We start from the raw sequence: 26,434 nt of genomic DNA, 5'->3' as shown, positions 1-26,434 counted from the left end.
GGAAGCAGGGCGACACTTCCGGATTGGGCTGCAAATATACTTCATCCCTGCAGCACTCTTTACTGCTAATACAGCCGGCTCTCAGTATTTCACAGAGTGAAAAGATTTAAGAAAATCTGGGGGAAAGCATCTTGTATTGCAGATATACATTTAGTTTCTTACCATTAGTCTTAGTTGCTGTCTTAGATACTGCTTCAGGGGAAACTTTGGACCTGAATGCACCATAAAATGTTTTATTTCAGAGATGATTACTAATTTCTGTTTTTTTTTGTTGCCCTTTCCTTACCCTGCACTGCAATGGTAAAAAAAAGTCTTACTGAAGTTCATATCCACTTCACTTTAGGTCAAACTGTTTCCACGCAGCTGTGTGTCCTTCCTACGTCACTGCCATCTTTGGTGATTTGTTATCCCAACATGATATATGTCAGAGTGTTGCCACCTTTCCCTCGCTGTGTATTCTGTCTTATTTATTAATGCGAGAGCCGCAGGGGTAGTTACATAACAGTCTGTTTAGTTATTTGGAAACATTTTTCTTTCCTTTTAGCGCCTCTGTTTTGTAATGGTTTCTACCAGGGCAAAGCATCTCCATAAGGCTGCGTGCACTGCGTTACAGAGTTGGTTCTTCTTTGACAATCAACACCTTTCACTGCTGCACTCAAAAGTGTGGAAGACATCACACAAGTCTATACATTCAAAGACTTATGAGTGGAGCCGGAGAGAGAGAGAGAGAGGGAGAGAGAGAGAGAGAGAGAGAGAGAGAGAGAGAGATGATAATGGGGAGTCTGACCATGGTACAGGCTTCGTTAGAGGATGGGGATTGGATTTCATTTAAGGTGGACCAATAATTTCACCAAATCATTTAATAAATCAACCAAATGTGTCATATAAAGTAGAAAACTCAGAAACTCAGTAAACATGTACTCAAGTACGCCTAATAGCCTACTTAAAGTGATCCAGACTGACTTCTATGCTGCTACTGAAGTTATGTATACTGCATGCATATGCTGCTTTAGCTTTAAATGATTCTAACAGTGAATAATGTTCCAAAATGGAGATAATATTTATTCCGGGAGTGCTGTTCATGCCAGTATGGGCTCTATGGTAACTCTGACAGCTTGACGGAGTACCAGCGAGCGGCGGGGCTTAGCCAAGGGTCAATTACTGTACCTGATGATGGTAAAAGTTCTGATCGTAAACTGAGTTGAGTTAGGGAGCAATATTTAGGATATACCAAAACTTTAAAGGTGGCTAACATTAGCCACCATAAGTTACAGCCTACCAGACCACGGCTGTAGCAGTAAATCCTCTGAGTGTATTGAATCCAACAAGTGGACATTTTTACTCTCTTTCACACTCTACATTTCAGAAAGAAATATCACACTCAACAAAAACTTAATTCCATCCAATTTAACAGTTCTCGCTACTTTCCATATTTTGGGGAATGATTTACAGACAAGATCAGCTTCTAAACTATTAGGCATCCATCAAGTCATTTAGACTGGGGCCCTTTCAACTTAATTTCATCATATTAAAGTGATTTCGGTGTAATTTCCAAATAATAACTTTTTATAACTCTAGGGGCCTGCTTTTAACTGACAAAAACGTTGTGTGCAGCCAAATATGAATTTTAGGACTCAACTATACAGAATTGCTCTCTGTCACTGTAGAGACTGACTGCTTGGGTGCTTCGCAAACAGTGAGGACGACCTTAAATAAGGGGCTGGACTATGTAGGTACAGCAGAACCCGCTGCCTCCCCTCAGTGATGCAGTGAACCTGCTCTGCGTTATGTCCGCTATATAAACTGCACACAGCGACCGGAGCTCACAGCTTCAGTGGACAGCTCCGTGGTGCTGACATCTCAGAACGACCACTCACTCACCCACTCGCTCTTAAGCCGCGAGACATGACTGGAACCATGGACGGATTCTCGTGGAAACTTTTTCTACTTTCTTGCCTGGTTGTTGTGGAGAGCTCTGCGCAAGACTTCGGACAGACACAGTTTATTTGCACGTCGGTGCCCAAGGATATGGACTTGTGCGCGGCCACGATGCAGAACAGCGGTCCGGCGGAGGACCTGAAGACTACGGTCATGCAGCTGCGGGAGACCGTGCTACAGCAAAAAGAGACAATTATGAACCAAAAGGAGACAATCAGGGAACTAACGTCCAAGTTGAGCCGCTGCGAGAGCCAGAGCCTCCCGGCGGCGGGACCCGGTGGGAGGCGGCCGGGGTCGAAGAACACGATGGGGGATGTATCCCGGGGCACCACGGACACTCTGACCCAGCTGGGACATACTTTACAGACGTTGAAACAGAGACTGGAGAATCTCGAGGTAGGCAACCAGAGGAGAGCAGCGCAGCAGGTCAAAAGTTAATTAAATTATTGCTTCCCCGGTTGTTCATCTGCATGAGGGTTAAGCCTCTAATATACTGCTGCAATATTGTTCTGGCTGTGTGAAGTTCCTGCTTGGAGCCACATATGTTTTAGTTCATCTTTTAATTGACAGTGAGAAAGAAGCATCATGGAAAGTAAACCAGCGTCCTTTTGAATAATGTGGCGCAGAGCTGCATATAAACAGGCAGTGCAGTGGGACCAGACTGAAGGCTTCACACGCGGAACATATTTCAGGGAGTTTTAACACCACAGAAAGTATTCATTGTGCCCTTTTAACCCAGTGTCTGTCTCCCTCTGTCCGATGCAGCAGTACAGCCGAGGGAACAACACCGTGCAAGCGAACAGTCTGAAAGATCTGCTCCAAAACAAGATAGACGACATGGAGAAGCAGGTTTTGTCCCGGGTCAACACGATAGAGGAGACCAAACCCGGCGCCAGGAATGACACCGATCAGCGGAACAGAGTGGAGTCCACACTCACCACTCTGCACCATCGGATCACAGACCTCGAGAAAGGTGCGTTTGAATTGTGCGCGCACAAGACTTCCACTTTGCACTCGACGGGAGCTCTAAACAAGATTAGGTATAATTTAATCGGTTTTTAAGCTCAAGGGCGCCTAAATCTTTAGAAAAAAACTGAAATCTTCAGTATCACAGCACTCATGTTGTGGAAGCGTTCACAATGCCGCAATCATCACGTTGCGCACAGAGTGTGAGGGAGGAGAGGAGAGCTGCATTGCTTTGCATATCTCAAGACCTGTTAGCACTTTGCTTCGCTGAGTTTTTCCAAAGGCAAAACCAGAGCACCTAACTTGCATGGGATCCTTATTGCAAATGCAGAGGTCATAGGCAGAGGAACTTTGCAGGGTGCACCTCGCATTGGCGCTTTTCAACACTTGCAAATGTGGGTGCGTACGTTGTATGCAGGAGAGAGCCGGGAGACAGAGCCCAAATAAACGAGCAAAAGACCGAAAATCATTGAAAACACAGTGTTTCATCTTTAATTAGAGATGGTTGTAATTTTAAAATGGTACAAAATGGTATTTTTTTCATTTCTTCCATTAACTGACTTAATCATATAAATCCCTTAATCGTCATCATGACTTCATGTAAAACCATATGTGGGTTTATCACTTATCCTCTATAATAACTGGCATCTACAGGTAAAGACAGCAGGCCGACAGATACGTTTCAGCTGACCTTTCCCCTGAGAACCAACTACATGTACGCCAAAGCCAAGAAGAGCCTTCCTGAGATGTACTCCTTCAGCGTGTGTCTGTGGATCAAGTCCAACGCCTCGCCTGGCGTGGGGACATCCTTCTCCTACGCTGTCCCGGGTCAGGCCAACGAGCTGGTGCTGATCGAGTGGGGGACCAACCCTATGGAGATCCTTATCAATGACAAGGTAATGGAAAAGTGATTATCATGGATAAAGATGGATTTCACACATTGTTTACATTTGCAGGGCGTCATCATGGCTTTTGGCATTTACATGTATCTTGTAAATATTCAGAATAAATTACAGTGGGTGCAACAGTAGGAAAAAGTTACAATACTTTGTGCTGGGATGACTCAGAGTAACCAGACAACTTCTCATGCACCAGAAGGAAATGGAATAAAAATAGACGCTGAGGTGTGCAACAGAGGCCTTATTATAGAGGAAACGATGTGTGACTGGGGAAATGAGGAAGAGAAGGTGTGGAAGCGATGCGTTTTTGATTCTGCTACTTAAGTGTGAAATATAGAGAAAGATGTGATTATTTTTGTTGCAATGTCTCTGCTGCAGGTTGCAAAGCTGCCGTTCCTCATCAATGATGGGAAATGGCATCACCTCTGCATCACGTGGACCACCCGTGACGGGATGTGGGAAGCCTTCCAGGATGGAGTGATGCGGGGGAGCGGAGAAAATCTGGCACCGTACCATCCCATCAAACCAGAGGGAGTGCTGGTCCTGGGACAAGAGCAGGTGGATATTCATTTTCAAATCAGCAATTGCAACTTTTGCACTTTAATCCCTCACAAATTTGGAAATAATCCTGACAATTATGCATTTCATTTTGGACAAAGATTGTTAGAATGTTTATGAAATGAGACTGTGAAGACATTGAAGAGGTTGCCATTGAGGCTTTCAAATCAATTTCGAAAAAGATCATCCCAGGATTGGAAAAAATAACAGTGCTTCAGTCATTTGGTCTGAATATTGACAGGGAAACATTTGAGATTTTACAGAGAAAATCCCTTTGTTGCACAGAGCAAGACATATCTATGAAGAGACCTGTATATAATCAAGCATTCTGCCAAATGACACTGCTAAATAAAATGATATCATGTATGCAAACATAAATTAAATGTTTCCGAGACTGGAGTTCAGTAAAATCAAAATTAAAAACAAATTATTTAACTAATCTAAGAGCAAAAGTTCTCTCAGTTGATGCGACTTATAATAAAATGTGATCATATTTAGTCCTCTGCTCAAATGCACATACATCTAAGACGTCTCCAAAGGACAAAGTGTGGAGTTGTTTCAACTTCTCTGACCACTTAACTAACACTTTGATGTGCACTTGAAGTGGTGACGATTGACACTTGTCTGCATTGTTTGACAGGACACGTTGGGAGGAGGCTTCGATGCGACACAAGCTTTCGTCGGTGAACTAGCAAACTTGAACATCTGGAATAGGAAACTTTCTGTCACAGAGATCTACAACTTGGCGACCTGCAACAGCAAACCGTCGGCTGGCAACGTCTTCTCCTGGACGGAGAGCAACATCGAAATATTTGGCGGAGCGACCAAATGGACCTTCGAGCCTTGCCGTTCGCTCAACTGAAGTGCAATTTCACCGTCCAAGAAAGGCCACTCTGTGTTTCTGAGCTTTTGTCGTTCATGTCTTCATTTGACGTTTGTTAGAGACTATTTGAGTTGTTGGTAAGCTTAAATCTGGGATTTCTATCGTTCTTAGATATTTATGTGCAAAACAACACTTTTCATCTTGAGGAAAAAAAACAGAATTTATCATGGAAACCTCAGAGAGAAAGTAGTGGTATTTGTTTCGGTATCTGTTTCAAATTTTTTTTTCTTGGACGTTCAGTTGAAAGCACACCTAAGCTTTTCGTTTGCCTTATTTCGACTTGGACTGGCAGCTGGCAATCTGCGCCTCATGTTTGGACAATTCACAATCCAAGAGAGGAATTACATAACCGCTCCCACCCCCTTCCCTCTGGAAAGTGGGAGATTACGCTGTCCATCCAATTCTTATCAGTGTTTGGCGGTGTGAAGTGATGTCTGGCGCGGTACTGCTCCCTGCGACCCCCCCCCCCCCCCCTACCTCTCCTTCATTCTGCCCTGCCCCTCCGGAACTTGCACTGTGACTGACTAAGAGATTGCCAAGAGAGGAGGGTATGTTGAAGGACATTGCAAAGTCAGGCTTTGGTACAAGTCAATTTGTAATTGTTGTTTCGCTTCAAGTGTAAGAATGTCGTTAACTTGCCAACATTGCTACAAAGCCTGGGTGCCTTGGGCTGGTACAAATATTCAGCACATTCAATATGTTTTAAGTTGCAAATTCAATGTTTACTGGTTTATGTTATCCTTTCTGAGCTGGGTTTAGTTTCTTGTTTCTTGGTAAATGTTATTTAATTACAGTTTGTTATCTGACATGACGTGTTTCGGCAGGTGTTTGTACTACTCTGTATTAGGAATGTTACAGTATGTGTATAGTAACAGCATGAATGACAGAGTGCTGTGAAAGCATTGTTGAAATCTGCTTTACAATCTTCTCTGGGTCTGGGTTTTTTACTGTATTGTTATATGCTCCAAGCATGGCAAAACTGAGAGATCAAAAATTTAATTTTTGTAATAAAATTGTGATACTTAATGTCACAGTGCATTCCTGGCTTTGGTTATGTGTATCGAAGCATGTGAAGCTGTGAGAGCACTGGGAAAGGTGATGCAGAGCGAGCGGGTGCAGGAGATCAGATAGTACATTTTTACCATGGTCAAAGAGTAAAGACAGAAAGCTAACTGCCAGATAAGTGAAATATCCAAAGGCAGTGAAGGTCACAAAGAGGGCGCTTGAGAAAAGAGATGAAACTGTGTGGGTCTCTGTGTGTTTGTGTGCTCTGACTCTTTTTAAGATGACTGCAGAAGATAACCCACTCCCTGCTTTGTTGTTGCTGCTGTGAGATGCAGTGCCGTGCACTAAAGACAGCGAGGCTGTCAAAGGGGAAAAGTGCTTCGTCATATCAGCCTTTCAATGGCTCAGTTCAACGGAGAGCAGCCTAAACTAAAACTACAGCAATTCGAGCTCAGCTGACGTTCAGCTCAGTTGACCTGTTGCTGGAGCACCAAACATTAGCATTGAAGAGATGGGGCTGTTCCTGCATCTAAATGAGACACTTAATCCTTTACTCAAGCGTCAAGTGGTGAAAGAAAAATAAATCAGAACAACACGATTTGTTCTGCTGCTATTAGAACACCTTTCTTTCCTCACCATGAGACACTTTAGAAAAGCTCCTCACAGTGTGCAGCTGTTATCTTTGTTTTTCAACTCATAATTTCTTTATCAAGAAAACCTCTAAGTCATGTTGTGCCGTATAATTTCTGCTCATAAACACCACATTTCTTTTGAATAAATTTATTGACCTTTGACTGAAATATTACTGGGGAAAGATGAAGTTGTAGGTCTTCGCAGGTTTGACTTATGCCTGACTTAGTTTAGTTAGCTTTCTGCGGGAGTGTTTACATGCAAACGGACAATTCACTTGCATACAGCGCATCAACATAAAACTACAACAGCTGTCAACTTTTACACTTTGATAGAAACTCAAATTCAACTGAGCTTCAACTGCTCAAACGGCTCTTTAGAAACCTCACAGTGGACTTTGTTTGGCTCAGGAGGAATTGCATTCTTAATACTTTAAACAATAATTCAACTGCTTTGAGAACTTCTTCTTCAACTGACTTCCTAAGCTACTTTCAGCATCAACATGTCAACTGACACTTCAACTGATTTTTATTTTTCAACTGTCTGGTGTCAGTGCTTAATGGATAGACTACTTTGATTGTTTACAGTACATACATTTCAACTGCAATTTTGATTGCTTTAAATTGCTTTCATTGTTGTTCATCAGACATGTTAGCAACTCTCATAGCTTACTCTTTCATGTGTAGTTCAACCGCTTTCAATGTTCAGATACAACACTGAAAATTCAACTGACTACCGGGCTTCAATTTAAAACTAAAATTTCAACTGCTTTCAACTCTTCCCATTCAACAGACACTATCAACTTTTTCCGTACCTCAAATTCATCTGACGCTTCAACTTATATAATTACCTCAACTTAAAGGGGCAATATACAGAGCATCCATGATTCAGATTCTGAGCCAGGATTGCATCCACATGGCTCTCAACATGGAGATGGCTGAGCCGGCGGTGCTAACAGCGACAGCCGTACTGACAGAGCTAACAGTATTCCCCTGAGGGAGAACCAGAGGGTGTGGGCTTTGCGCTAGTGCAGTGGTGGCGATTAGGAAGGCAGTGGGACACACACACAGGGACTCACATGCACTAACATGGACGTACAGCCACACCGGCTTACACACATAGCACAGAGAAGCTGAGATAACACACAGATGGAGAGTGCCTTCTTTCTCTGCTCAGGTATACATTACTCCACTATATCTTTACATAGAAAATAGTTGTTTGCTGCTATATTAATGCTCTGAATATCTTATGTAGTTCCTTTACACTGCAACTCCCATACAACATCTTACATGCAAACTTTTATCGTTTACTCATTTTTAAAGAAATTTCAATTTGTTTCCCGTGTTTGCACCTGCGATATTCAGCAGCAAGTTTAGCTTCACACTGTTTTATGGAATGAAATTCCACTCCTTAATGTGGTTAGCTCATGAATACATTCATTGAGCCGTGACTGAAACATTATTGGGGAAAGGCAAAATTGTAGGTCCTTGTTCTGTTCAATAAATGTTGATCTTAACTTGACCTTGAAGGGGATTTTCTTTAGCTGAGAGAGAGAGAGAGAGAGAGAGAGAGAGAGAGAGAGAGAGAGAGAGAGTTTGCGTCACCTTAATCTCCCATGATGCACAGCAGACCGCAACCAGGGTCAGGAACATTTTAAAAGAATGACATGGCATCAATACAATTCCTGTAGCAGCATGGAAAACAGAGGCAGAAAACAATTTATTCTATCCCTTAGCCACGTTGGCAGATGGGTCCCAAAACACTTGGGTATATCAGCCAATTATATTTATAGAAAATACCAGGACAGCTGAAAGATGAGTGGAGGTGTTTGCCAAAGTGGCTGTCATTGTAGAAGAAATTTCCAACTATATTCAGGATTTACAAGAAAAGTTTTGAACAGAAAAGTGTCAAAGTCTTTTAACTACGAAGTTGAACTGTTTTGATGAACATTATTTTGTGTCACTTTGAGACCAGCAGGTTATTCTACGACTGATTCAGCCAGGAAGGGGAGCAACCATGGCCAGATAATCCTGCATCTTATTTTGATGCCACCAAACACAACATAATCAGTAGGTGGTCTGCTTACTACACTCAGCGAATACCCTCCCGGCGAAGTGCTGCTAATCCTGACCGAATATATTTCTGCAGTGCAAATGCATTTGTGCGGACGGACTAAAATAGATCCAGGCAGCCTAAAGGATGAGCTTACTCTTGATATACATAAGACACAAAGATCAAGCCACCTCTTTCATGAACAATTTTGACTGACATTACATGATGAAATGTTGGAGTTACACCCACCTTTGCTGGCTCAGAAAGGAAATTAATTACAACGGAATTGTTCCATAAAGCCTTGACATAAGCGCTAAGGAAGTCACAGGGCTGAAGGAAACTGAGTAGAGAGCAACCTCTGAAGGGTTGTTAGTAATTTGCTGCTTCTAAGGTACAGCACACTACATAATGTTTTGCTGGCAAAGCACATAGCCTAGAGCACCTCCTCACCTGGCAATGTAAACAGGCGCGGAGGTTCATACTGGAGATTAGGAGAAGGTGTCCTGGTTTATTTTTTTCACATCAACTAATATCGTGAAGAAGTTTTCAACAAGACTAAGAGCTATGCTGTAGACTAGCTAAATGCTAATGCCAGCATGCTAACACGCCCTCAATGATAATACTAGAATGTTGATGTTTAGCAGATATAATGTTTACCATGTTCCCCATCTCAGGTTAGCGTGTTGACCCATATTTGCTAATTACCACCGAAACAAAGTATTGGACATCAATACATTTTGACTTGATCCATTCAGTCGCTTAGTAGTGGAGATATTTCAGTCAGGAGTCTCGACCAAAGAAGTGGACAGACCAACCGACGTTGCCATCTCTAATACATGCTACATTACTCAAATAACAGACAGGTGTGCTCTGAACAGTGCTTTAAAAGAAAATTTCGACATTTTGGGAAATACCTTAGCTTTTTTTCTTGCTGAGAGTTAGAAGATCGATACCACCTCTGTAGCTAGCCTGGCTATGTCCAACGATAACAAATTCTATTGACCGACACCTCTAAAGTTCATGTTAGGAATTGTCCTACCAGCGCCTCTCAATTTTCCTTTTCTCAACCTTTCTGTTAAATATCAGCAATAAAACAACTTAAAGTCACACTGAATGGAAGTTAAGGCGTCTTTAATTTATGTGCTGTGAGTATTACCCAGCAAAACTGAATATTTAAGCGTTGTACATTTACAAGTGGGCGGGAGTGTTGCACAGTGCGGAGCTACAGAGGACTGTGGCTTCACACACACCTCCCTCGTCCCTCGTTGCAGATTGACTTATGCATGGATGTCATGATATTATTGGTTAAAATTGGTTGGTAGTAGCTTACCTAAGTGTACTTTATATTTTGTTTTGCAGGAAGAAATGTTGACTGGATTTTAGTATCAAAATACATTTGTAAAAAAAATTGGCATATACTGTATTGTGAAATAGGTGCACAATATGACAGTGGATATGATCCTAACGAGTTACAAATGCATTTTTTATTTCATCTTGACTTTAAACATTTAAGCTAAGAACATCTGTCTGAGACATACTGTTAATTAAATAAGCTAACCTTGGGACCGATAGAGCATACATGCACATTGAGCATCAACAGCGAGTCCATTGTGGACTCATGAAGGTTAAACAAGCCATAATTATAAGGAAAGACATGCAACAAACAACAACCAAGTAGGCCAGGTTGTCTAGCCACACACAGCAGGCTCTATGGCTAAAATAACAACAAACCCTCTCAACAACTATACAAAGAGCTGCTACATGTTAACCAAATCCAATCTCAATCAGGGATTTAGTCGATTCTGATACCAAAATAAGTGGGATCCACTGATTCCTTCCTGTTTCTTTTATTGAGGATGTATATCTGCCGTAACAACACAGAAGGAGCGAGCACTTTTAAAGATGGGCCCCCTGAGTCAAGCACCAGAGACAGACAAGAATCATGTTTTTTTTCTTTTGGAGAGATTGAGTGAATAAAGACATGACATCTCTGCTGACATCTCATTAATTCATAAGCTGTCCCTGGTGGCTGAGACAAGACAGGAATATTGCTTCAGTTTAGAACTGCAGCAATTTCTCTCGTTAACATTGTGGCGACAAAGTAGCACCGTGTAATGAGAGTTTGGGGGTGCCATGCTCAACCAATACAACTTGAGGAGGATGCCTGCTGAAAGAGTGTTCTTTCGAAGATCAGCAAAATGGTGAAGCCTTTGGACTATTGACAGCCTGCTTAATTCTGTCACTGGAGCTGTTTCATTGAGCTCCAAGACTTGAAATGGTCTAATGGATTTGCCTCACAGCAGCGAAAGTGGAGTGTCAACATTAAGTTTCCTCCTGAGAGAGGAGTGAGTAAGAAAGAAAAGAGTCTCGTCTTCTTCCTCTGATCTCCTCCTCTCCGTTCTCCTCCTATGGTGAGAGCTCCCACAGACAGCAGGGAGTGGAACTCGTGGCATTTACCGATCAGCAGAAGCTTCCAGGAGGGATGCAGGGAGGATAATGGGGCTTCCTGGGCAGGCTGGGATCAAGGTTAATGTAGGCCATGACAGGAGGCTGCTTCACTGGTCATGTCTCACCGTTGGGATGAAAACTCTCCATTAAACGAAGACTGTCAAGGCCCATACAGATAGGATCCACTCCATTTTCAGCCAGTTACTTTGAACAAAGAAGGTGTTATTTCTCTCTAAATATAACCTGAATATCACACACAGACACACACATATACACAAACACACACACACACACACACACACACACACACACACACACACACACACACACACACACACACACACACACACACACACACGTCTCAGTGGGCTTCATGGGTAGCATCAGCAATTCACTAACCAGGCCAGGAAGACAAACACAAATGTCCCTTTAAAATAACCTTGGTTTTTAATTTTTGTATTTGAATATTTATGTTTTCTTTTTTTTTTTTTTTTAACAAACATGCCTATAAAACATACCAAACATTTTAGAAAATGCTTCTTATTGATTACAAATTATGGTAAACAACAATAATGTAAAACAACAGACGCTGTTTGTCCTCTAAGCGGAAGATCGGGGGGGTTGATACCCGGCTCTTCTACTCCGTATATCTAATAAGTGTCCTTGGGCAAGATACTGAACCCCAAATTACTCCCAAAATGCCATTGCTGTGTGAGAGTGTGCGTAAATTCATATTTAGTTCACATCCTGATGGGCAGGTGGCACCTTGCATGGCAGCCTCTGCCATCAATCAATGAACGCGTGTGTGTGTGTGTGTGTGTGTGTGTGTGTGTGTGTGTGTGTGTGTGTGTGTGTGTGTGTATGTTGACAAGTAGTGTAAATCATTTTGAGCGGTTGGAAGACTAGAAAGGCACTATATGAATGCACATCCATTTTACCATTAGCATTTAACATTTTTAAATGAATGTCTATGATGAAACAAGATATGTGTTGCAGCCCTACGCCGTCCATCTCAGCCGAGAGCGGAGAAATATCTCAGAAATGTAAATGTCCACCCCGAGTCATGTCATAGAGACGAGCCAAGCCAAAGCTCAAAGTTTTCAGTTTGCGACACCCGATATAATAATGCCAGACAGCCCCACCATGTGTATTGCTCGGGCCCCTGGACAATTGACCCAATGTTACCCCTCTGTCGCCGACCCTGATGCCAGAGACTCACGGCCTCCACTATCCCCACAGGGGGTTGAACACAAGCCTGACAACTATAAACATACACGATGAACTCGGACTTTAATAAATGAATTAACAGTGCAGAAGAGAGATGAATCAGTCAAAGGCACAGTAATACAAGAGTGTTTAATCGAACTTTAAATGTGTTCACTTTGGAGCACATTAAAGATGACTTTAAGTCTGTAGTCAACATTGTAGCTCCAGACAGCTTCACTGTGGTTAGTCTTTCTGCCACCAATATTATTTTATACTTGTCAGAGCATTTATTTATTGGTTTGATTAAACTTTACACCTCATATTATTGTATCAAGCTGCGTTTCTTTTTCATTAACACCATTCATACTGTTGCAAGCGGGAGTGCTGCCTCCCTCATTTAATAATCCACAAGCAAACTGTGTGGATGAGGAATAAGCAATTCTTTGAGGTATCGGTATCTACAGTATGTGAGTGTGTCTTCATCCCAAACAGGTCTGGAACATCCTGTTAATTCTGGCCCTTTCTCGTGATGCAGAAGCCTTTTGAAGTGTATGTTTGATGTGAAACCCTGCAGAGTTATGACCCACAGTTGGATGCTCTTGCCTGTGGCTCTGGGGGCTCTCAGGTGTTTCCTCTCTCTGTTTGTGATGAGCTTCTCCCAGGTGATTCCAGGTAAGTGTGTTTGACATGAATGGGTGCTTATTTTACACTTGATTATGTAATTTAGAAATTTATTTTAGCTAGGTTTAAGTGTGCAAGGGTTATTAAACAAACATAAAGTTTCATTTCAATCAAGCAGAAAATAAAAACAACCATGACTGCAGCACACATGCCCGCTGATATATCAGCACCAACCCTGTATGAAATCCCACGCCACTTCTGTTCTGCTTTGATTTATTAATGTGCCTAGCCCTAACCTACTGCCACTTACCCCTCGCTGAATCCTCAATGAAATATGTATGGCTGACGCACGACAACAGGATGTGAAAGAGGAAGCTGGGGGGACACTGAGGAAGGTGAAGGGAGGCGTCATCGTCGCCAGGAGGCCTGATCTCATTTAAAGGTTTGTCTTGAACTTCCAAATCAGAAGACTTTATTCAAATAAAAATAATTGAATACTTTAAATTAAAAATGATTATATAGAAGTAGTATAAAATAAGTATACTTACAAGAACATTATTACTAAATAAACAACAAGCAAAAGAAGAACTTGAAATTGTTCAGAGGACTCACCAAACACCTTTGCATGATACAGTAATGTATGTACACTTTAAGAAATTATGGATAAATCAAATTATATGAAAAAGCCATTTATACTAAGGGAAAGACTTACATTTACTAATTAAATGTATGATGATCTCCCTTTCCCACAACAAAGAATCTTACTCAATTGCCCCTCCCAGCTCCTTTACAGTCAAGATGGTGGCAGATAACAAAAACAGGGATTTATTCATCTCGTAACTAGTGGATCACAACATATCAGGTATGGAATTTATCTGCAGATGCTCCGGTTCAAAATGTGACAAAACCTTTCTACGGATGTCAGTTTTTGAGTGACAGCAAAAGCCTGAGACAGACTAGCTGAGGCTTTTCTTTTAAGCTTAGCCGAGAGCCAGAAATGTCTTTTGCAACTGAAGCAGATGTGGTTAAGAGGAGTGAGGAGTCAGCAGTCAATGACGGTATAAAATAAATGTCAATAAAATGTGTTTTCAAAAAGTGGATCACTGCAACCTTGAGAGGTCCGTGAGCATAAAGTCATAAATGATCACAACAAGTATGAAGCTGATGGGTCCAGTAGTGTGCTAGATTAACTGTGGAGAGACAGACAGGCACACACGTGTCTGAAACATTGTTTTTAAGGTAAGAGCCAGACTGACCCTGGCTCTGTGCTTATTGTCAATGGTGGCACGTTGTGAAATTGTCTTAATGCAGGAGACAAAGTCAAGTCAATTCTTGAAACTAGGTTGTAGTGTAAATGAGTGATTCAGGTGATAAGGTGGCAAAGCATTACCTTTCTTCTGAGAGAACTTCGTTACGTGACACTGTTTAATATTAAATCGTTTCACCTATATGGCCTAAATAATTGATAATTTGCTTATTGAATAAATTCTCGGAAAGGAACTTCACTTTCTGATAAGACACCCTTCTTTTAAAGATTTATAGCTGGCTTAATCTCTTGTAAATAATGGCATTGTCAATGGTTAACACATTGATATATTCTTATTCATAGGCCATTAATAAGAACAACTTTGGGCTGCCAGGTGGGTAAAAATCAGTCACAAGCCATCAAGTCTGCAGTTATAAATGTTGGTCATTAATAAATTCACATGGGGTCTCCTTTTCTAACAATCAAGTAACACTGCTGTTTGGATGCTGTCATTAATAATAGGTTATGAGTGTCAAATTTTCTAATTTGCAACCAAGTCTGCAGTTTTACCAAGTAATTAATGAACGGCTTTTTACAATAATCCCTCAATTCTACGTCATAATGTTATTAAATTGCTGTAAAATAACAAATAATAAATGAATGCATTTTCTGTTGGAGTTTTTTTTCTTCCTGTTAACTAGAAAAGCAAAGCGTCATGCTAGAGGGGCGTTACATATTTAGCACTTTCATGGAACAGGATCTTTTTTTATGCTTCCTTGTTGGCAATGGAAAATGTAGTCAAATGTCTCTTGTGTTTTAGATGTTTTGATGTTGTTTTTGTGATTTAAAAGAAAAGTAAAGTAACGTCATTTTTGGGCGCTTTAAATGGGTTATAAGTGATGTATTTAGAATTAGTAAGTGATGTATTAACCCATAATAAAGCAAACACACCATTTGTAAAGGGTGGTGGTAGAATGACTTGCATAATGAAGGCTACATAGAGTAGCACAGTTTAAGGAGTCACACTGCTTTTGGTTCCTCCAAATGTTCCTCTGCACTGTGTTCTTCATAAGCCTGTCCCCCTGGTTTTCATTTTCAAGCCTTCTCTCTCATATTCCCTCGTCCTTCATCATCTTTATTACTCTCACTGTGAACCCAACTCAGCAGGCATATGCTTTTTCTTTATTTTGCCGTTAAGCATTCTCTCTCTCTCGTTTTCCTCCCTCAATGCCTTTTTCTTTTCCTTCTCTCTCCCTCCCTGTCTCTGGGGAGCCAGTTACAGCCGATATCTCACAGAAACGGGCCATCCACCAGAGGAGGCCAGTGATTTCCATAACGGGGGAGGCAGGGGCGGGAGCTCATAGAGGTCTGCTGCATTGAGAAACCCTACTAGAAGAAAGGGTGTAGACAAGAACATCACAGAGGGGATACAAAGTAAAAGCATAGGTGACAAGAGAAAGAAAATGAGTTACCTGGAGACGAGCAAGTCAAAATATAGGTCCAGGACATGTCTTTTACATACCCCCCCTCCTCTTCTTCTCTCTCTCTCTCTCTCTCTCTGCCAGAGCACCGCAATAGCAGTATGAATAATTGAACGAGCCTGAATTGGGATTGAGAATTTCTGTTGCGGTTGTGTCTGCTGGTGCGGCAGGCATGAAGGCATTCATGACAAAAACTAAATAAAAAAACATACAAACACAATTCCTGACTTTCCTGTTTGCATCAGAATAAATGTGAGAATACACTTGTGTCACATAAGCACACACACTATCTCATGCACACGGCTAGATCAGAGTAAGTAGCCCGTGTTGCTGTTTCGCTGTGGGGATTTGAGTAAAGAAGAGAATATTCAGCTACAGATGTACCAGAGCCTTTCTCAGCTCTCTACTGTATGACATTGAGCTGGTGTTCAGAGTCACAGTCTGAGAGCAAGAGAGAACAGGGAATGTTTGATATGAATATTCCCGAGCAGATTTCCACAGAAGGGAATTCCATGAATGAATCAAATCAATTCATTTTTCCAATGGAGAGAGAGAGAGAAAAAAGTTAGACATGTACTGAAAGACATATGTGTGTTTTGATTGGGAGAGGAAAGAAGAGATAGGAGTGCTGCAGTGGATGTGAGTGTGAGTGTGAGGGAGAGACAGAGAGCTGCAGTAGATGTGTATGCTTAGTCTGTGTGTGTGTGTGTGTGTGTGTGTGTGTGTGTGTGTGTACAGAGTACGTGTTTAAGTGCCTGTGAGATGTGGAACAGAAGGGAACTGTGACTGTGTGTGTATGAAAGAGCAGGAGGGTGTATCCACTGGGTATTGTCAGATCGGGCCAGAGCCACAGCTACAGCACCCGCGTGTGTGTGTGTGTGTGTGTGTGTGTGTGTCTGAATTTGTGTATATATGCTCCACTTCCAGCTTAATTGGCCTAAATCTGCCATTCTGTGAGGCCCGTTTCTTGCCCCTCCATGTGGCCTCCGGGGAGAGAAGAAACATAAGTGACATATTAATCTAGTACATTCTCTCTTTCTCTCTCACACACACACACACACACACACACCTGCCCCCACACACACACACCTGCCCACACACCTTGCCTCCATCTGGGAACAAAGCCAGCGAACGTGCAGAAAATAATTGGGTCAACTTTGAATTGTTTAATCCATATTCATATGGTTTACACAAACACACACTCCTTCATGACATAACATTTGACTTGCATACCTTTGAAACCTGCTATTAGACTATACAAATTTTACCCGATGAAGTTCAGAGGATCGTAACTTTATTAAAAGTGAGTACATGTGATTGACTGTGTGCAAGTTTCTTTGTTTTCTTCACAGTCACAGTTTTTGATTGTACACACCTGTCGATCGGACTTAATGATATACATGAACTTTGTAATACACACAGTGGAAAAAATGATAGCCCACAAGTCTTAAAGGGTCTCTCAAAAAATGTAGAACTGCACATTCATAAAGTAGGGGGCCTTGCAAGAGAAAGATGAAAGGATCCTATTCACTTCTAATCGTAATTAGAAGGCAGACAAAAGACGGGAGGTGGTTCGCTTAACCTGTGTATTGTGAACACTACAAGCTCCGACTTGTTATTAGGGATGCTCCGTTGAATCAGCCACCGACTGTTATCCCCCAATATTCAGAAAAATTATGCGTTCGGGAGATCAGCATTAATGCTTTCTCTTCGCCACTTCCTGATAATGCTGAAATTTGCAGGAGCTGCTGGTGAGCAGCACAGTCCTGCTTGGCTAAATAATGGAGCAAACAGCTCTGAATGGAGGTTGCATTAAGTTACATTATGATGCATTCAGGCTCTATTCAGAAAGTGAAAGTTATAAGGTTACCATGATTTGTTCAAATGTAAAAAATATACGATTTTGGTAAGAAACTTGAATAAATTTCACAATAATATAAAATAGATATTTCAGAGTGAATTAGAAAAAGTAGAGAATCTGCTGACCTAAAAGACACAAATGCCCCTTTTACAACGAACTGGACAGTATTCTGTGTGGAAGCGCCGGTGCCAACCCTACAAATGTAATTGAAGGGGAAAGCATTGACCAGCAGAGTGATGAAGGTAGGAACTATAGTGTGAACATAAAGAGGGCTGAGGTCCCAACAGAGCTGAGGTGGACCAGAAACAGAACTGAGTCCTCTTTCAAATAAACTGAGGGTGTGAACACAAATATAACTGAGTCCCTTTTGTTTTGGTCCACTTTAAGAGGACTGAGTTTGGTTTGTTTAAAAAAGGACTAAATGTGAAAACACCCTTAGTCAGACCCTCCCTGCCTTTTAAAACAGTCTTTCAAACTCCGAATTTGTCTCCTGGTATAAATGTATTGCTGAAATACCCTGATGACATCATCAGGTTACTTTCTAAGGCTTGTTAAATTCTCAGAAGTGTACTTCTTAATCCAGTTTAGGAATCTAAACTGAACAGAAGGTGCTGCATTAAAGTGTAAAGCAACACCGCAACTACAGATGTAACTCTAAATCAGACATCTGTTGTGTTTAAATGGTAACGCAAGGCCAACAATTTGGGAAATGAAAGCAAAATCTCTGCTGCTAAATGCTGGCTGCATGCTAGCAAGCTTAATCAATATAGCAGAGCCAAGAGAGCTAGCCCACCAGTACTGTTATAATGCTAATGAATGCCCTCATGGCCATAAACAAGCACATTGCTGATTACTCATTAGTAGTAAGGACCATTTGGTCCACATGATTCACACGACTCTGCATAAAGCCTTACTGGCAGGGACACTGTTTTGAGTGTTGCTACTGCAGCAAAAAACATTACATAATATAACATATAAATAAGTTTGAATTACATAAGCAAGCACAGAGAGGCAGCAACTTTTTCTCGAATCAGCGGCTGGGGACTGAGAGCTGGCGGATGATGGAGGGTAACTGATAGAAAGCAGAGAATCAAAGCGATGATTCAGCAGCTGAGTGAAAGCCAAGCAGAAGGCATGTGGCTGCGAAGCTCACGATGACAAGGCAGAGAGAGAGAGAGAGGAGACTTCAAATGCAACCGGGAGGAAAGCACCCGGGTTCTCCTGCGTTAGATGAGCTTCATGCTGGGAGAGAGGTAGAAACATGAGAGGAGAGAAAATAAAGAGGAACGCAGAAAAGTGGAAGTGGAAGAAACTAGTGATGTTATACTGATGTGTTCCTTCTATCGCGTGTCCACCTGTGCGTGCTATTCTGTAAACAACATTGCTGCATGTATGACAAGTTGATTTGAGGCACCATAAGATGATGGAGAGGGAAATAGTCTTTTACAGTGAGGTCTTTGCAGTTCATTAGTGCTTTACATCACTGTAACTAGAGAATATTGTTTTCAACATGCTTGAGCATTTCTCAGCAAACACTTTGTATCTCACTGTAATGACTAACAATGAACTGATCCTGAAGTATTTCCTCTGTAGCCAAAGCCTTGACTCCTCGGTGCCATTGAGTGCCATTGTTGTTCAAAAACTATTAAAAACACATCAGTGAGTCACACAGTTGCGCTAGGGGCCATGTTACTACATTAAGATAAACATGGGCACTGTAGTTTGATCAATGTGTATTAATCCGCGTATGAAAATAGTCCACAAAAAGCACCGTTAACTCCTGTTTGGGTAACGTTTGCTTAAAATTGTTATTCAATTATTTGGCCTTTAAAGAAATTTAGTTACATATCTCTGGCCGGTTTTTAAACATTTGCTTTCTCATGAACCAATGGCCTTGGGGCTCAGTACAAAAAGACCAGCCAGGGAAGTTGGTGGCGGTGCATGTAGATGACTTTCCCTACATTTTATTTTTGTTTTAATCTGTTATCTTTTCGTGTTTATTACTGGAGCAAATATGGCATATGAGAGATGCAAACTAATCAACATCGGAAAAGGAAACGTACTGGAATAAGTGCGGCGAACCATCAGACGATCACCGCTCATGGTATCTTCCGACTACCAACCCAAATCGGTCGGACCAAACACGCACAGAGTATAAAAGATTCCTCGTCATGATTCCACGTCAGCTCATGTCACTGCTGCCATCCTTGAGGAAAGCATAACCGAGGCTTTATCCTTTAATCAAAGGGTATCGGTGTGGCATGCTACGTTGGTATGCCTGCTAGGACATTGGCTATTGTTTGAAATATTTATAATTGAGATTTACATGTGCGGTTACTATGACCCTCCTGATCCCTCAAAAGAGAAGGACCCAAGAGACCTTTGACTCATGACAGTCATAGTTAAGTCAAGTATGGTCTATGTGCTCATTGTACAGAGGGGTCCTGCAGATCATAGGAACCCTTCTATCTATCTATCTATCTATCTATCAGTGAAATATCTTTAACTGTGGCGCATGTAAAGATTTCAGATTAAAATCAAACGGACTGAAATCCTAAAAAAGTAAAAACATCCAGTCATGTTGCAATCGTCCTTCAGGGGAAAACGAAGTGTGCTGATGCTCTGCAGTAGAATATGACCTCATGGGATAAAGGCTAACCCATTCCCTGTTGCTTTCTCCCAGACCCGCTTACCAATTACTGCACTGATGTCCCAAAGAAAGACAACTTGAGCCCTATGCACACTGCAGAAATCCCTCGCCTCCCTCTAATCACACACAGGTAACTTAGAGATTCATTAAAAATCCTTCTTCTGTTCTTCTCTCATGTGCACGTCTCCCCTAAGGGACTTCTGAGAATCTCTTCTCCTCCCTGTTTCATTTAACTGGTACAAAAAACTGACATGAAGAACAGGCAAAGGAGTCACCTTATGAGGGCATCCACCACCATTCAACACACATTTTGTCATGTACTGTTTTGGCAGGGCACATTTTTTGCAGCTCAGTGAGCTCTTATGGGAGTAATGAGTAGTCTTGGCATAAACTTAACTATAAAAAGTAATACATGCAATAAGAAACAAGTGAAAATATGTTGAAATATCAAAATTAGCCAATATATTATAATATTCCTTATTTCAAAAATGTCCATTTTCAATTGTCAGAGCATGAAAAAAACAGGTGTATTAATGCAACTCCACCGTGAATGTGATTAGTTTCCAATTTAAATTTCCAACTGGGAAGTTGGAATTTCAGAGTTCCCAGTTCCAATGAAATGCGGCATTATACCATGGACTGACTGAATACTCTATTCCTATTGGCTGCAGGGTATCGATTAATAATGGATATAGTATCGATGTATCTGCTGGTCGTGCAAATAAGCAACTCTCTGCTGATAAATTTACCATTTCAACTTGATGAGAAAGATGGTCATAGATAGGTCGATTGGTAATATTTGTCGTGTTTACAGTTTGTTTCCGCTGCCCCCTGATGGCCATTAAATCATTTGATGCTCTACCAAAGATGTGGCAAATCAGCAAACTGTCATATAGATAATTTTGTAACAGTCATTTTGTAATGGTCTTGGAAGGCACTGATAAATGCAACTCTATCACCAGACAAGATCACTGATATAGGACAATTGTGCAGAACTTTTTAAAATATCATATCTTGGGTATGGTTAAGGTTAGGCAACTAAATACTTTATTCAAGTTAGGGAAAAATATTGCTACTGATAATCAAAAAGTCAACGTATATTGCAAGTTTATGACAAAACAAGAACTCTGGTTTCCTGCATGGAAGTCAGATGCACAGCATGCCCATCCATCAAACCAACCTCCCCACTCTGCGCTTCACTGTTAGGCACAATTCCTTCTGCATTGGAAGTAGATTGGATGGAGATTCCGGATGAGATCCAAAAATGTCAAATACAGACGTAAGTCTTATACTGGGCTGGATAAATGATATTTTCCTACCGATGCAGACGTCAAATCAGAAAATCCTCATATGGGTCATTTTGGAAGTGACAGATGATGTAGGGGACCCCCACTGACTCTGTCATCCCCAGGACAAGTTCCTACCGGTTCACTCCCCTGCACATCCCTTCTATGGTTCTTATTTAAATACACTTGACACTTTTACATTACACTTACATTTTACTTGTTTATAGTACTATTATCTGTTTGTTTGTGCACTTTATTTTATATTTTATTGTACATTTTAATATGTTGTTATTGTTTGCACTGTGTTGATTGTTGTTGATTGACGTTACCTTGGGGGATTCTCAACCGCTCCAGCACACACACCAATACACACAAAGACACAAACCTGTACATGTTCACACGGTGTCCCTAATGCATCAAAGAGAGTTACCTTCAGTCAGGAAGGCAAGTTACAGAGGAAACGTATTCTTTCTGATCATCTTCTCTAAAGCTCTGTATGACGTGATTTGTGCCTTGGGCCCTTTAATCTCCATCCAGCTGAAAACCACCACAGGGCCCAGGTATACTGTTGCTTATCCAGGAGGGAGACACAGACAGACATACAGTTAATATTTCATGTCTTCAGAGACTTTCAGCTCACGAAGAGTTTGGGACCACATGAAACACTGTTTGATGGTTAAACCAAGTAGTGAGAAATCAGCTGGAAGAAACCCCTGAGATGAAAGGGACTGAAGGCACTTTGTCTCTTATTTCTCTTGGAAGTATTCATCTGAGAGAATCGGAGATCGTTTTGGAGCACAAAAAAGGGAAATTGTAAACCTGTACGTTGCCCCTGTGATTCTGTGCAGTCTAGTATCTGCGACAATGTGTCTGCTTACATACTTACTTACATATCGTGGATACGTTTTGTTTGTTTCATAAAATAACTCATCAAACTAAGCTACAAACAAGGGAATCCCATCTGTTATACAGGATCAAAAGTCTGGGACTTAGCATTGCATTGAGACTTGAGTCAGATTTCAGTCTCACAAATGACAACTTGAGACTTGATTGGGTTTTGAGATTGAGATTTGTTTTGATCTGGTAAAATCCCAGAACAAGGCCAGTCTGACTTGCATAGCCACACATCTTAAATATTAAATTATTAGGCCTACTGTACTGAAAGGACTTTGTCATAGATATGGAGAAAAGCACCATAAACACTGCTTTGAATGGTAAATGTTCAAATACACACAGTTGCACACACAGACATGTTAATATGTTCATGAGCTAGCTATCCAGATTTAGCCAGCTAGCTGTATAATATACAGTAAACATTCAGTTTTTGCCCCTTTTCTAGGGGTTATCAGGTGTATCAGTGTATAATGTAAGAAATCACAAACTGATGCAGAAATACTTGAAGCAACAATTCACAAAGAAAGAGCATTGAGAGATTAATTACAACGTACCTTCTGTAATTCTTTAAATTCTCCTCTGCGTCTCCACATTGTTGTTGCGTCTCTTTAAAGAGCTAAAGAAATTCGTCATCCAGCTGTGGACTCTTCTGTAAAATGTCTCTGTCCATCTCTGGAGCTCGTCGACTCCAAACAAAAGACGGCACTTTGCTCTTCTCTTTACAGATTGCCATGGCCCTCACCCGTTTCGCTCGTCGTCCTTTGTCTATGCTACAGATCTGCTCAGAGAAATGTCTCAAGGGCAGCCACACTGTGGAGCATCTTCTCATTTGACCTGGTCAGAGCTTCAAGAGTTTAACTGATGGATTTCTTAAGCATTTCTTTGATTCTTGTTCCATGCTTTCAGACTTTTTTTTTTTTCTCATGATGTTCAGGGATGATACAGATGGGAGATGTCACTGCTCCCAATGATAAAGACAATAATGGTCCAGCGCTTTCTACAGTTTCTCACTCATGTTCTCTTTCTTGCTTCTCTGTCTTTGAAAGGGCAAAAGGCAAAAATGTCCCCTTGAGAAAACGCACTATATTGTTCTGCCTCTTCTTTTGCTATATTTTAATATGTGTTAATGTAACATAATATAAAGAAGCAGTTATACCTAAAAAGTCAGTTTACTTAAGCCAAGTCTTCAACAATGCAGAATCATTCTGACTCACCAGATGTAGACTGTTGGTATCGGCCGGCATTCTCCTCCCCTTCCGCCATCTCTGCTATCTATTTTGAAAGGGCAAAGTCGCTACATCCTGGGCTTTGCAAGCCCATTTTGATTGGTTTCAAGAAATACAGACAAGCCAGAGCATTTATTCCCCCTTTACCAGAATGATAATTTGTAGAAACAGACCTTTCTTTAGTGCCGACACAGCGCTGTGCAGGTAGGTCTGGCCATGCGAGACTACTACTTGGCTAGTTTAATTAATGACATCACTGTTTTACAATCATTAATGTTATATCTATTTAGATAAATCTATGTTGGTGAATTCAACCCCAAAAGCGAGAAACTAAATGTCAAACCTGTGATTCTTGTTGTTGTATAAAGTGTTAAATGACTCTCATTCAGCAATGACTCTCATTTACAGCAAGTTACAGGGCCACAGCCTTGTAAAACACAATATTGGAAAATCAACTTTTTGCAACACCAAACGAAACCTGGGGGAAAAGAAACAACAATTATAAAGCTAAGAACATTGTAACAAGACAAAAGCAGGTCAGAGTTGACGATGAATAAGCCTGTTTTTTTGTTTTTTTAAAGAAGGGAGAGAGAAGGGAGGATACAGAGAAGCTGCTGATAGAACAGAGGCAGAGCTGTCAGAGGGGTAGCAGGATCGCTGCCCTCTGTCAGAGTCTTCAGGCTCTAAAAAGCAAAAAAGCAAAGATGTCCACCAAAGTTTCAACTGCTCAGGGCCTCTGAAAGTCAGAGCGTGAAAGGCGAGATGGAGGAGAAGATAGAAGGATTGCAGATGGTAAAACTGTGGTGCAAACAGAGAACAGCAGAGGAGGAAGAAGCTGCCAGACCAGTGAGGTAGAATCCTGTAGTGTTAATACTGCTTATTCATTAGCTTTGTATGACTTGTGAAGAATGCTAAAATGTTCATTAGGTATCTGGTGATGGATGATGGTCGTAAAAAATGCCTGATGAGAGTATTCTTAGTCTCTATTTTGTATCAGTTATTAAACATCTTTTGTGCTTTCAGCAGCATCAATCTGTCCCTACTGTACTGTATCTAAAGTATTTGCAGAGTGTCCTACGCTCTGTACATCCCTCTGACGTGGGGCCAGTCTTCGGTTTCTACCAGCTGATCTTTGACCCCTCCTGCTGATCAGTACTGCCCCATCTGACCACTTCTATTCCTGGCCACCATCCCTGCAGAGTCAGCCCCCTTCCCCCCTGCCCTTCTTTTTCCGCTCGCCTTGCTGGGACCGGCCTGGCACATCGGCGCCCTCTGCCAAGTCTGACTCACTTAAAGAGAGACACTCAGTGACAACACATTGGACACAATATGGCCTGGGACTGTGTGTGTGTGTGTGTTATATTGTTTCCCTTTCCCATACAGCTCACTGTATAATTTAAGATGAAGCACAATTCACACAACCAAGAGATATTCACAGATGACCAGCACTCTGGAGCGTACCAGGGACATTTATGATTTATTTATGAGGCTCCCAGTGTAAAAACCTGAGTGACCCAAAAATGTAATGAGAACAGTGTATAAAAAGGAACGGTCCGACCCATATCCAGTTTGAATATGGGGCAAGCACATAAAAAGATAGAGTTAATCTGTCTTGTTGTTTTAATATTGGCCCAGACGAAAACAGCCCAGAGTCACTCTCTCCTTAACACACGCACGCACGCACGCTCGCATGCACGCACGCACGCACGCACACAGATGACAGACTTTTAGTGGTCTTCTGTACTTGCTGGTCTTCAGAGTTCTTGAGATCGTTCTTTGCATCTTTTGCAGCCTGAAACATGAGAAGAGGATACATATAATACTGTCTACAGTATTCAAAGACAAAGTCACCTGAAAATGGCATTTATTTAGCATTCAGAGACAAAACAAGATCAAGCCTGTATTAGAGGTCTTCACAGGTTCATCCGAACCCTAGATTCGGATCCATCGGGTCAATCGGGTCCAGGTCGGGTCTTGTTCTATTAAAGTGGGTCCCGGGTTATTTTAGCCTATTAAGTGGTTTAAAATAAGAACATATGAGTCAGCTGAGTAAAATCAGCCTCATCCAACCACAACATTTACAGCTCTTATTATGGTGCTGCCTCTTGCACATATTTCACAGGCACATGCTGCAAATCCCTGAAGAACATGAAATATCCTCTTCCACTGTCCTGTTCAAGTTCACTCTTTGTTAACTTAGGTGCTCTACAGGAGAGGAAAATGTGTTACTTAAAATAAATAATATGACCAGATATTGTTACAATGCATCCCCTTCTCTCAAATATTATAGCTCTGCTATTATTTGAAATAGCCTGATTAAAAAATAACAGGATATAAGACCCTATAAAAATATTTTACCTGTTGTAATTAAGTGCGATATCCTTCATTACCAGCCAGGGGGACATTCAAATCTGCTGTCACTAAGAACCCTCGCCGTGCACATTCTCTTTATGGTGCGTATAAGTGTGACCAAAGTTTGATTTATGACTATACTTTGATTTATGGTTTTGTTGGCTTTGACAGAATCATCACTGTTCCAATAAAGTGCAACATTGTGAGGAGACAGGCTTCTGCAAGGGGAGCA

At 41.4% G+C, this 26,434-nt stretch overlaps 2 protein-coding genes and 1 long non-coding RNA gene across 6 annotated transcripts in view; 1 reads left to right on the top strand and 2 right to left on the bottom strand.

Moving 5' to 3' along the window:
- Window positions 1-1,905: 1,905 nt before the first annotated feature.
- LOC142949491 (neuronal pentraxin-1-like) lies at window positions 1,906-5,223 on the top strand. The gene is made up of 5 exons (XM_076091160.1): window positions 1,906-2,334; window positions 2,704-2,911; window positions 3,559-3,800; window positions 4,182-4,361; window positions 5,002-5,223. Exons 1-5 carry the CDS (start codon window positions 1,906-1,908, stop codon window positions 5,221-5,223), a joined length of 1,281 nt encoding a protein of 426 aa, XP_075947275.1.
- Window positions 3,418-25,149, bottom strand: LOC142949493 (uncharacterized). Its single transcript, XR_012954042.1, has 4 exons — window positions 23,839-25,149; window positions 23,179-23,661; window positions 4,227-4,346; window positions 3,418-3,785 (listed from the first exon to the last, which is right to left on the bottom strand). It is a non-coding gene; the product is annotated as an uncharacterized LOC142949493 (long non-coding RNA).
- Window positions 25,150-25,308: 159 nt separating this feature from the next.
- The window catches only part of LOC142949490 (endonuclease V-like), a 58,800-nt gene continuing 57,674 nt past the window's right edge, over window positions 25,309-26,434 (bottom strand). For 2 of the 4 annotated variants that reach the window (XM_076091157.1, XM_076091156.1), the window contains exon 8: window positions 25,309-25,642. In XM_076091157.1, the coding sequence (XP_075947272.1) occupies window positions 25,514-25,642 (129 nt within the window). In that variant the 3' untranslated portion in view covers window positions 25,309-25,513. Of the gene's footprint in view, window positions 25,830-26,434 lie in introns of all 4 variants that reach the window. The other 2 variants (XM_076091159.1, XM_076091158.1) reach the window with 2 other exon arrangements.

The sequence above is a fragment of the Anarhichas minor genome, unplaced genomic scaffold (assembly GCF_050575085.1).
Source record: "Anarhichas minor isolate MPS153535 unplaced genomic scaffold, ASM5057508v1 ptg000014l, whole genome shotgun sequence".
Lineage (NCBI taxonomy): Eukaryota > Metazoa > Chordata > Actinopteri > Perciformes > Anarhichadidae > Anarhichas > Anarhichas minor.
The sequence above is the reverse complement of the archived record's forward strand: the minus strand, read 5'-3'. Positions and strand labels throughout refer to the sequence as shown.